The sequence below is a fragment of the Callospermophilus lateralis genome, chromosome 3 (assembly GCF_048772815.1).
Source record: "Callospermophilus lateralis isolate mCalLat2 chromosome 3, mCalLat2.hap1, whole genome shotgun sequence".
NCBI classification, from domain to species: domain Eukaryota; kingdom Metazoa; phylum Chordata; class Mammalia; order Rodentia; family Sciuridae; genus Callospermophilus; species Callospermophilus lateralis.
Window position 1 is genome coordinate 4,630,097 of NC_135307.1, and position 12,345 is coordinate 4,642,441.

Here is a 12,345-nt window from a genome sequence, read left to right on the forward strand (position 1 = left end):
TGGGCGGGGCTTGGGTCTCCTTCCCGGGATTTCTGCCGACCGCATGGAAGGTGCGTGAGAGGGCTAGATTCCGGGTTGGGGAGGCTATGGGCGCCAGGCTTTTGGTCGCGGGCCGGGCCGCCTTGATTAAGTGCTGTGGTGCCTTGCCCAGCCCGGTGTGCCGGCCCCGCGCAGCCTCTGTGGTCGGCCTGGGGCCATCTTTGCTGCGCCTCCTTTTTTTCTCGTGTGGAGTGACAGCTGAAAGAATGATGTGTGCAAAGGAGTGTCAGCAACCTGACGCTCGAATGGTAATTATCGTCATTATTTATTTATTTGGCGTCACTGGGGATTGAGCCTATGGGCTCTCTGCCACTGAACTACATCTTCAGTCCTTTTTTATTTTCTGAGACAGTCCTCTAAGTTGCTGAGGTTGGCCTCGAACTTGGATCCTCCAGCCTCAGCCTCCCGAATCTCTGGGATGGCAGGTGTGCGTAGAAAGCCCCTGGTTTCAACCTCAGTACCACAGAAATGAATAAATAATAAATAGCAGTAATGGAGCAAATTGGGCGCCAAGCCTTGCATGCCCATCACCTCCAGAAACTCTTACTTGAACTGTCAGTGAAGGTTGCCAGAACATTCTGCTTGTAGAGTACTCACTGAGCGTAAGTCAGCTCCATTTTGCAGTGAGAAGCCCTGGCATGAAGGGGATAAGTAACTTAACCACTGGGTTATGCTTCATCTGCCCTGTTCTGTGGTTCTAATTACTGTTCTCTCCCTACTAGCCTGTGAGTTTCTTGAAGTCAATTGAAGCTGTTTTTTGGTTCCTAAGTATGTACTAGTATAATGCCAGATTCGTGGGACCCCAATAGACCTCCAGGAGCCAATTCTGATGCAATCACACAAGAGTCTTTATTGCAAGCTCCAGCCTGGACTCACAACCGTTTCTGACACAGCTGTCCCAGGGAGTAATCCCTGGTGCTTTGTCCAGTGAGATTTTATAGGTTTTGGGGGGATACTCTATGCGTCACAACATCACACAGCAAATCATTCCATACCGCGGGAAAATCAAACAACTCTTAACATTGATTAGCACATTCAATGGTGGGAACAAGTTGGGTAGGGATGTTTGGTTAGTACAAGAGGGGGATTCGTTTGAACTGATTGGTTTAAGCCAGGAGGGAGTACATGCTGAACTACATGGTTTCCCAACATGTTATCCACCACCATAAACTACTGGGGGGGGTCATCTGGCATCCCAGGTATTTTCCCTGTCTCATGCGGATTGGTGGTTGCTAGGGGGTTGCTATGGGTTCTCACCTAGCCTAACTGAGTCAGGGACACCTGGTGCAGCAGATCTCTCCTGTTTTTTGCAGACAAACAACTCAGCAAGGTGGGTATGTGCCTAGGAGTCCTCTGTGGGTTATTCCAAGGACAAGGGCCACGCCCCCTTCCTTGGACAGGCCTTGAGGTAGAAGCTTTTTTCAAAAAGGAGTCACATCAATTTCTCACTAGGTGCCTGGCAAGCAGACAGTGAATCAGATGGGATCCTCATCCTCAGGAACCCCTCCTGGGGAAGAGAAAACTTTAGACAATTTCAGTACAGAAGATGATAAGAGCAATTCCTCCACCTAACACATTTTATTCAGCACCTACTATGTGCAGAAGGTATGAAAGGGAACAAGATAAACAGAGCCTATTCTGGTTGGACTCAGTCCAACAGGGACTGAGGCACCTCGCTGCTGAATGTCAAGATAGCAGAAGCATAGGATGTTCCAGTTACTAGTGCAGTGAGTCCTAACCCACCTTGGGGGATCCAGGAGACTTCATGGAAATGACTTTCTAAAAATCTAAGATCATTCCATTGCCCTCCTCCAAGCACACTGCTTGCTCTCCATTGTACATAGAACAAGCCCAAACTTCCTGTCTTGGCATGCAAGGTTCTAATTGTGAGGTCCCCTCTTAACACACTACCCGCTCCCCTCCATTTTATCCTAGCCATACTGCATCTGGACTGGTTCTTGATCATTTATCATCTCTCGCCCCTTTGGAAAGTCATTTCCACAGCAATGGCTATCTTATTCAGGAACTTCATCCTTCATGCCTGGCATATTGTAGGCAGCCAGCAAACATTAGTTGTTTCAGAGTGAATGAAGAATCAATATACTTAAAAGAAGAACCCTCTAGAATGCCAGGTGATTGAAGACACACTAATAGCAGAAACATTCTAATTCATGTTGAAGCTTATACAGACCCAGCACTGAGGCACGGATTGCAAGTGGGAAAGGATCAAGCTGAAGAAGGGTGTGCAGACTTGGGTAACAGGGCCTTGGACATCAGATGATATACTGACCCTTGCCATGGGCCAGCTCCTCACAGCATTACATAGGCATCTACTCTCAGCAACACTGTGAAGCAGATACTATTTTTATTAGTCTACCCTCCAAATCATACAACTTTTGTGTGTTCTGTATTCCTCCAGGGCCATGAAGTGTCTGTTGGGTTCTCAGTGGAGAAGGGAGTGCTGGGGTAGAACAAACTGCCCGGGAGGCTTTTGGTGGTCTGGGGACTGCTTCCTCCAGACAGTGGGATCTGGGTTTGGCTTGAGGGAGGCAGCACTAGCCAGAGAAGGAAGGAGCTTTTAGAAGAAAAACGCATGTGCAGAGGCCTTTTCAGGAGCTGCTAGAAGCTTGGCACAGTGGTGCACATTTGTAATCCCAGTGACTCAGGAACTGAGGTAGGAGGTTTGCGAGTTCCAGACCATTCTTAGCCACTTAGCAATGCCCTAAGCGATGTGGCAGGACCCTGTCTTAAAACATAAACAGGGCTGGGGATGTGGCTCAAGTGGTAAAGCACCCCTTGGTTCAAACCCCAGTAGCAGAACAAAAATCCAACACACAAAAACTGCTAGGTTCACTTTAACTGGAGATCATGAAAACTGGTATTGCCAAGAGTGCCAGGGCCTGACGGAGCCGGAACTTCCTCCTGAGCCCCAGGAAAGGCAGAGGCGGTCTCCTCAGGATTCCCTTTGCATCTCTGGTGTCCTTCCTTCTCAGTATCTTAGAAGCTCCACACGTCTCTGAACAAAGTGCCTGAGACTGGAGAGTGGGAGTACTAAGGAGTCAAGCCAGATTATCCTTTAGGAAATGGAATGGGAGCCATCCAAGGGTTCTCTCAGAGAGTTACAACTTCACTTCCAGCCTTTGAAAGTAGTTAAAATGCCAAGGTCAAAACTTTGTGGAGGGCTGGGGATGTGGCTCAAGCGGTAGCGCGATCACCTGGCATGCGTGCGGCCCGGGTTCGATCCTCAGCACCACATACAAACAAAGATGTTGTGTCTGCCGAAAAACTTAAAAAAACAAAAAAAATTCTCTCTCTAAAAAAAAAAAATGTTTAAAAAAAAACAAAACTTTGTGGAGCCATATCTGTTGTGTCTTAAGTAATTTTTAAAAGTTTTGGCTTTTCTTGTTTTAGAAACTTTCATGTTTATCCAGACCTCTTAGCTTTTGTGACATTTATTTGTCTAGTTGACAAAGAATGTTAGTTTGGGGCTGGGGCTGTGGCTCAGTGGCAGAGCGCTTGCCTTGCCCATGTGAGGCACTGGGTTCAATCCTTCTCACCACATAAAAATAAATAAACAAAACAAAGATATTGTGTCCATGTATAAGTAAGAAAAATCTTTAAAAATAGAATGTCAGTTTGTTGACAGTTAATAAGACATGTGCCCTCCGACTATGATCATGTTTTCCATAATAATTGTGTTTCTCTTACTCCTACAGCAAAGACTCTTAGAGTTACAACACCCAGAAAGCCTGTCTTGTCAGTCAGTGCAAGAAAAATTAAGGACAATGCAGCTGACTGGCACAATTTAATCCTGAAATGGGAAACCCTCAGTGATGCAGGTTTTACCACCGCAAATAACATTGCCAACTTGAAAATCAGTTTATTGTAAGTACATTTAGAGTTCCTCACACTCTGAACCTTCACCCTTAACCATTGGGCAGAAGAGTCATGGGAGTCTTTTAGGGTAAGAACTTATCAGGATAAATGAAAAATTTAAAAATAAAATAGTAAGCAAGAAAAGCAGTAAATTATATATGCAAGTATGAAATGTGTATGAGCATTTTTTTAAGTACTTGAGCTTATGTTTATTTATTGTATATACACATTTTTTGGAGGGGTTCCCTTAATCATGGAGCTTCATCCCCAGCCCTTTTTATTTTTTATTTTGGGACAGGGTCTTGCTGAGTTGCTTAGAGCCTTGATAAGTTAATGAGGCTGGTCTCCAATTTACGATCCTCCTGCTTCAGCCTCCCGAGTCACTGGGATTACAGGTGTGTACTACCACACCCCACTACTTATTGTATATATCCATTTTAAATACAAAGTTATGCTATGTATTATTCATGGTTACATCTGTGTGTGAACTTATAAAAATAGATTAAAGGACCAGACATGGTAGTGTACTGCTGTTATCCCAGCCATTGAGGAGACCAAGGCAATAAGATCACAAGTTCAAGGCCAGCCTGGGCAACTTAGCAAGACCCTATCACAAAATAAGTCAAAAATGGCTGGGGATGTGGCTCAGTGGTAGAGCATCCCTGGGTTCAATCTCCAGTACTGAAGATCAAAAAACGTGATACAGGCTTAACTCACAGTACTGGCACCTTCTAGGACGAATGGTTGGGTGGTAAGTAATGAGACTTCATGTTCAGACTATTACATTTTCCTTGTTTTTTAAAATTTTTCTTCCTGCTCTTGTTGTTGTTGTTGTTGTCATTGTTGAAACTAGGTATCACTCATTGCATTGCCCAGGCTCATCTCGAACTCTTGGGCTCAAGTAATCCTCCTGCCTGGTCTTCCCAAATAGCTGGGGCTACAGGTGTGCATCACCACACCCAATTTATTTTATTTCTTAAAAAAGACAAGGGACTTATGAAAAATTATTAGCAGTTGCAAATTCTAATTAAAGGCTTTGCTTTATTTTATTTTTTTTTAGTTGAAGATGGATGTAATACCTTTATTTTATTTATTTTTGTGTGGTGCTCAGGATCAAACCCATTGCCTCACGTGTACTAGGCGAGCGCTCTACCACTGAGCTACAACCCAGACCTGCTTTATTTTTGCGTTTTCCTGTATAAGTTTTTAATTTCTCAAAGTTACAATTTTAAAATACCTGAACACCCCGCAGCTTGCCTCTGTCTATTGGCAGAGCTTTCACCCCCTGGCTCCCTGCTGGTTTCACCAGCCTGTGCTCTCCTAGAATGGCCATGCACATCGTGGACTTTAACCCATTATTTGCTATTTTATCCAGGAGTAAAGACAAGATAGAATTAAATAGCAGCAGCCCAGCTTCCAATGGAAATGAAGAAAAGATGTATCCACAATATGATAAGGAGCTTGAGGTGCTATGTGAGGAACTACAGGCCACCTTGGATGGTTTGGTAAGACCTACTGGCCACTTGTGGTCACTGTCACTGGGTCCAGTGGACCTCTTTGGGGTTTGCTCGACCATTTCTGGCACTTAACACCATTGGTAATTCTTTGCTTCTCAGGCTTCTCTGATGCTCTCTTCCTCTACCCATCCCACAAATCTTTTTTTTTTTTTTTTTTAATTTTGGAACAGAAGTGATGAGTCCTGCCTCTTGGGGTTGGGCCCATCTTTTAGTTGTTGATAGACCTTTATTTATATGCAGTGCCAAGAATCAAATCCAGTGCTTCACTCATGCCAGGCAAGTGCGCTACCGCTAAGCACCAGCGCCAGCCCCCCATCCCACAAATTTTGATGTTCCCCAAAATGTGGCTCTGGACACCCACTCTTTCTGCACAGTACATTGTCCAGGGCAGTTCATCCACTTCCAGAGTCTACAGAGCGAATGTTTTAGGCTTCATGGGCCAGACCATCTCTGTCCTCGTACTGCTCAACTCTGCCTCATAGGGCAATGGCAGTATATATAAGCAAATGGATATGACTATGTTCCCAAAAAACTATTGGTGGATGCAGAATTTGAATTTCACATGATTTTCATATATCACAAAATTCTATTCTTCTTTTATTTCCAATCATTTGAAATGTAAGCACCTCCTGAGGACAGAGAATGTATAGACATTATTTGTAATTCGTCCACATGGGAACTTTGTCTCTTCTCCCTTATTTGTTAATTATTCAATTTGTCATCTATATCAGTTTGGACTTGAAAGGTATTTACTTTATACTTTGGGTTGTGATCCAAATCTACTTTATTTCTTGCTCAGATTGTCCCTACTTTGGCCATTGGGAATGCAGTTGGCTCATATGTCCCTTTGAAAGTCTCTCTTCACAGTGAAGTTTGGTTTGGTTGTGGATTTTGTGAACTCTCTGCATTTGCTAGCATTGAAAGATGTTCCAGACTCATCTTGTGCACGTCCTGCCTCAGTCTTAGAATAATAAGTCCTCATTCTATGTTCAAAAACCGAATGCTGAGATTGTAAAGCTATTAATATTATTTCTTTTCCTATTTTCCTCCCAGCATTTGGAGAGAATAATTTCCCAGACTCAGCTTCAGTAGTCTTTATTTAGGGGGATAGGTGGGGATACTAGGGATTGAACTCGGGCACTTGACCACTGAGCCACATCCCCAGCCCTATTTTGTATTTTATTTAGAGACAGGGTCTCACTGAGTTGCTCAGTGCCTCACTTCTGCTCAGGCTGGCTTTCAACTGGTGATCCTCCTGTCTTAGCCTCCTCTGCCGCTGGGATTATAGGTGTGTGCAACTGCACCCTTCTCAATAGTCTTTAATAAATTTGACCTTGGGTGTTGGTGCACTCCTTTGCCTGAGCTGGACTCAGTCTCTCAGCAGTCTGGGTTCGCTTCTGGAGACACTCTTCAATGCTTAAAGTGTGAGCGTGGTCTGCTGCTAACATGCTATCAGTTCATACATACATGACCTTGTCCCTATTGATGGCCAAGCTGCAAAATTGGGCATGGCCCTTCTAGCACAGGGTCATGGCTCCAGGATTTTCCTCACTTTCTTCATCTTTGTAAGTTTTTCTTAGAGTCAGGGAGTTGCCACAGGATGCAGAGGAAAGCACAAAGGATTGGGTGTTGAGAGACTTGGGAATAGAAGGCCTTATTTCTATTCAAGTTTGGCCTTATTCTTCCCTAGTTCAACCTTGAACAGTTTTCTCAGCTATGAAACAGAAGTGATGAGTCCTGCCTCTTGGGGTTGGGCCCATTGAAATATCAAACCTAAGATTCAAGAAAGGAATCTTTAAAAATCAATGTTACCAGGCTGGGATTGTGGCTCAAGTGGTAGAGTGCTCGCCTAAGACACGTGAGGTACTGGGTTCGATCCTCAGCACCACATAAAAATAAAATGGAGGGGCTGGGAATGTGGCTCAAGTGGTAGCGCGCTCGCCTGGCATGCGTGCGGTCCGGGTTCAATCCTCAGCACCACATACAAACAAGGATGTTGTGTCTGCCGAAAACTAGAAAATAAATATTAAAAAGTTTCTCTCTCTGTCTCCCTCTCCCTTAAAAAAAAAAAAAAAAAAAAAGACTGATTAAAAAAAAATAAAATAAAATGGAGATATTGTGTCCACCTTAAAAAAAAAAAAAAAAAGACTGATTAAAAAAAAATAAAATGGAGATATTGTGTCCACCTTAAAAAAAAATAAAAAATAAATATTTTTTTAAAAAAATCAATGTTACCTAAATTTAGGGCATGCCCCTTCAGAGGTAATTGAGGTGGTTGGAAGGACCAAGTACAAGAAATTAAGATTTTGATGATTCGTATGTTTTTTATTTCCCCACCCCATACTATAAAGTCAGTTATGCCAGGAGTTAGAAATTTGATCTTAGTAGACCTGTGCTACTTAAATCTGAAATCCTAGTTTCTTCTATTTATTTTAACTTTTTTTTGTGTGTGTGTGTGCTGGGGAATGAACCCAGGGCCTTGTGCATGTGAGGCAAGCCCCTTCTGTTTATTTTATTTAACAACCACTCATATAGCTCCACTAGGGGCTTCCAGTAGTCACTCCCTCGTTCTCTGAAGCAGACACCACACTGGCCCGCTCTGTGCTGTGTCACGTATGCAGCAGGGGCGGCTGTGCGAAGGGGGTCGTGAAGCGGCTCAGGATGGAGCCTGGGTCCACTGGAGCACTGCCATTTCCTCCTGTGTCAAGTGAGTAGGCTGCCATTCAGTACCATTGTTTTATAAATAAGGAAATAGCCTCAACAGGCTTTCAGTATCTAAGTCAGAAATTAGTTTGTTTTATGCTTCTCTCCCATGTTTGGTCCCATAAGAGCAGCAGACCCTGTCCTGGAATTTTCCAGGTCTTGCTGAAATATGCTGTTTAATTGTAGTGCAGTGGAACATAGCACGCTCTCTACTCCAAGACTGGAAATCCGGGGCTTATTGGGGAAGTAATCCAAACTGATGAAACCATAGCAGCTGTCCATTGCCCTGCAAATTTGCTCTCCGTGGAGTTAGTGGCATTTGGTTATTACAGTTTGGGCCTCAACAGAAGTACTTAGCTTTGAAATCTAGTGAATTTGAGACTGATTTCAGTTTTCAAATAATATTTAGATTTCAAATAATGTTCACATATTCCAAATTAATATCTTTTCAGACCAAAATACTGGTGAAAATGGAAAAGCTGTCTTCAACTACCAAGGGAATTTGTGAACTAGAAAATTACCATTATGGGGAGGAGAGTGCTCGGCCCCCTTTGTTTCACACGTGGCCTACGACCCACTTCTGTAAGTAGTTCTTGTGAGTTCATGTTTAGGAGGATAGAGGTCAGGAGAGGATTTAGTATCATTTAGATTAGATGAAGGCATCTTAGAATGAACATTTCTTCTCAGCTCTAATTACCTAACAGCAAAGAAAATTCAACATAGAGACTTATGATGCAAGTTGCTGTTCTTGACTCTTTAAACCAAATAGAATGAAGTCCACCTCCTCTGTGGAGGCAGAAATTCCTCTTTTATTTATTCTTTTTTAATTGAGGAAGAAATTGTTTTGTCTGTTTATTCAAGATGACTGCAGCCAACCTCATGGGAAAGGACTATTGAGAAAAATGTAATAATTACTTAAGCACTTTAAGGCACTTTTTTTTCTTTCTGTGACTGGGAATTAACCTGGGGTGCTTTACCACTGAGCAACATCCCCAGCACCCTGCCCCCTTTTTAAAATTTTTCTTATTTTGGGACAGGGTCTTGCTAAGTTGCTGAAGGAAGGGAGAAAAGAACAAAATTGCCTGGCCTAACAAGCTGGTTGTAATACTGTCAGTTTGAGGCAATTCTCCTGTCATGGTCACTGCAGGTCACCTACAGGTTAACACAAAAGCCTGTGCTTATTTTTGATCTCGTGCTCCTTGCTGCATAGCTAACGTTCCTAACTGGCACCAGCCAGAGTGATTGACACACTCCTCCTCCTCTACTGCGGTGCTGCTGTTGGTTCTGGCTTTTCACCAGGAGCCTCTGAAAGCGTGGCTCCTGGGTTGAGCTGCTTCCTTGAATGGCTGCTGATGAGGGAGACTTGCTTCTGTTTCAGATGAGGTTTCCCGCCAGCTCTCAGACATGTACAGGCAGGAGCTGCTCCTGAAGCGCACTGTGGGTGCAGAGCTGGCACACACGGTGGACCGGGACCTCATCCTGAGCTACCTGTCAATGTGGCTGCACCAGCCCTACGTGGAGAGCAGCAGCAAGCTGCATCTGGAGAGCATGCTGCTGGAGACAGGGCACCGGGCCCTGTGACCTTCCCACTCAGCTTGGCTCCAGACCACTGATGTCTTCCCTGTCCTCCAGTGGGTGGGACCTGGTGTTGTGCCCAGGACCAGAGCCTTCTCTCTGGCCTGGCTGCCCACCAGCTTTCGTGGGGTTCTGGACCACATGGCAGCTTCTGTGGCCTCTCCAGGGGTGCTCACCCCTGCTGCGGCCACCCTTCCTTTCTGCCTTTCTACCTGTCATTCCTGACCTGATGAGTTCCTGAGCAGAGTGACTGAGGGGTCCAGTTTTTGTGAGTTAAGTGTACTTTACAGGTCACTCACCTTGATGTAGAAAACCCCTCATTACATATTATTACTTTATATCTATCTGTATTTAGATTTTTATGAGCACATATTCTATGATTACAACTAATGTTTAAGGGGCTGGGGATGTGGCTCAAGCGGTAGCGCACTCGCCTGGCATGCGTGCAGCCCGGGTTCTATCCTCATCACCACATACAAAGATGTTGTGCCTGCCGAAAATTAAAAAATAAATATTAAAAAATTAAAAAAAAAAAAAACAACTAATGTTTAAAATCTTATAGCGTCAACTGGGTAAAGTTTGGCATCATGGAAATGAAAACTGCCAACAAAAAACACAGCCATGGTCTGCATGTCCAGGATGGTACAGGCCAGTGAGAAGTCCTCTGATCCCAAACCATGCACATTCCATGGGACTGTGTATGCTGTGGAACTGAATAAATGTTTTAATTGTGGTGTTGTTTTTTAGCTTCTTTACATTTAATCATTAACATCTACTTATCTAAGTTATCAAGACCATTTAAACTTTTTTTTTTTGAACTTTTTTTTTAAGTTGTCAATAAATCTTTCATTTTATTTATTTATTTATATGTAGTGCTGAGGATTGAACCCAGGGCTTCACATATGACAGGCAAGCGCTCCACCACTGAGCTACAACTGAGCTACTCGGAACCTTAACTTATCAGCCCAAGACTATTTTGACTTTAATTCACCAAATAAGACTTACTTGTAGAATTTATGGCCAGAAAAACCTCAGGAAATCACTACTTCTGATTCCTCCATTCTTTTCACAGATGAGGAAACAGGCCCTGTCATACAGTCATATGACAGTCATACAACTGTCCAAGGTTCTGGACAGTAACTGGCAGTCCCAGGTTTGCTTTCGTTTTTGGACTGAACCCAGGGGTGCTTAACCTCTGAACCACTTCCGCAGCCCTTTTTGTATTTTATTTTGAGACAGAGTCTTGCTAAGTTGCTCAGGGCCTTGCTAAGTTGCTGAGGCTGGCCTTGAACTCATGATCCTCCTGCCTCAGCCTTCCGAGCCTCTGGAATTACAGGCGTGTGCCACTGCCTCTGGCAGATTTGCTTTGATTTAGTTCCCCTGAACTTATTAGGTAAGCACTCCACCACTGTTGACCCATCCTCAGCCCTTAATTTTTTTATTTTTTTATTTTTATTTTTTGGCCCATACTGGGAACCAAAGCATGAATCCAGCCAGGTCAGCATCACCTGGACTTACTAGGACCATGAGTACAGCCCCAGCCCATTTTCTTTTCTCTTTCTTTTTCTGCTCTGCTTTTTCCTTTTTTGCCAAGCTACATGCTCAGCTGAGTGAGGGGCTTGGACAGACAGAAGATCCTGCACAAAGACTGTGGACCCAGAGGGAAGACTGACTTGCAGAGAACACATGCACCAATGTCACTTTGCATCACAAAATAACGCAGGGTGTACATGCCTGTTCAGTTCTGCCATACCTACCCAGAAATATCCCCCTGGGCAATGTGGGCTTTAGCCTTATGAAGCCAAGGTTCTGTGGTCCAAAAGGCAAATGCTGTCAGAGAAATAAAAGTATGGCCCCAATAAAAGACTGCATGTGACAGAAGTATTTTGAGAGCAAGTGAGGATTTCTTACTGTGCAAGCTGACCTATGAAAAGCACCTAATAGCAGCATTTCTTAGGATTTCTCTCTTCTCTGCCTTTGCTGTACTAAAATCCAACTATCATAAAAGTGGACAGTCAGACACCTTATAATCTGGATGCCCCTGGCTAGCATTTGGCTGGGCTGCTGCTGTCCTGTCGTAGGCTCCACTGCAGACCTAGATGCAAGGCTACTGGAACCAGCTACAGAGTGATGAGCAGGACGGGGCCCAAGAGGCTGTGCTTGCCAGCTGCCCACCTGGGAGAGGTCTTGGCATGAGGTCCATCAGTCATGTTTCACAAAGTATGAACACTTAGAGAGGAGCCTGAGGATTTGGTACTGTGAATAGGCCTTCAAGGGCATTTCAGGAGCTCTTGATGATATGTGCCCCAGGCGCCTATCAGAAGTTGCTCAGGAGTAACTCACAGGATTGATGCTGCTAAGGCCAGAGAAAAGTAAAGAGCTAAATAATGAACAAAAATAATGACTCTGCAGAGCAACTTCATACTATTGGGAAGGAACAAGAAGAACTCCGAGGCCATTGTGGCATTTAAAGTTTAGCAAAAAGGTGGCTCCCAGGCACACAGATCCTATTCCTCCAGAAACCCTGCCAAATGACAAGAGGCACATGAAAACTCTGGAATCCACCTAGACAGAACAGGATTGGGGAAGGATAATAACACCATAACTCCAGGAAACACAAAAGCTAGGTAACCAC

At 44.0% G+C, this 12,345-nt stretch overlaps 1 protein-coding gene across 3 annotated transcripts in view; it reads left to right on the forward strand.

The window, feature by feature from the left end:
- Cinp (cyclin dependent kinase 2 interacting protein) overlaps positions 1–12,345 on the forward strand; it is a 15,326-nt gene continuing 2,981 nt past the window's right edge. Inside the window, exons 1-5 of one of the 3 annotated variants that reach the window (XM_076849612.2) lie at positions 1–50; positions 3,756–3,924; positions 5,291–5,420; positions 8,588–8,717; positions 9,514–10,443. In XM_076849612.2, the coding sequence (XP_076705727.1) occupies positions 44–50; positions 3,756–3,924; positions 5,291–5,420; positions 8,588–8,717; positions 9,514–9,716 (639 nt within the window). In that variant the 5' untranslated portion in view covers positions 1–43 and the 3' untranslated portion in view covers positions 9,717–10,443. Of the gene's footprint in view, positions 51–3,755; positions 3,925–4,146; positions 4,311–5,290; positions 5,421–8,587; positions 8,718–9,513; positions 10,444–12,345 lie in introns of those variants that run through there. The other 2 variants (XM_076849614.2, XM_076849613.2) reach the window with 2 other exon arrangements.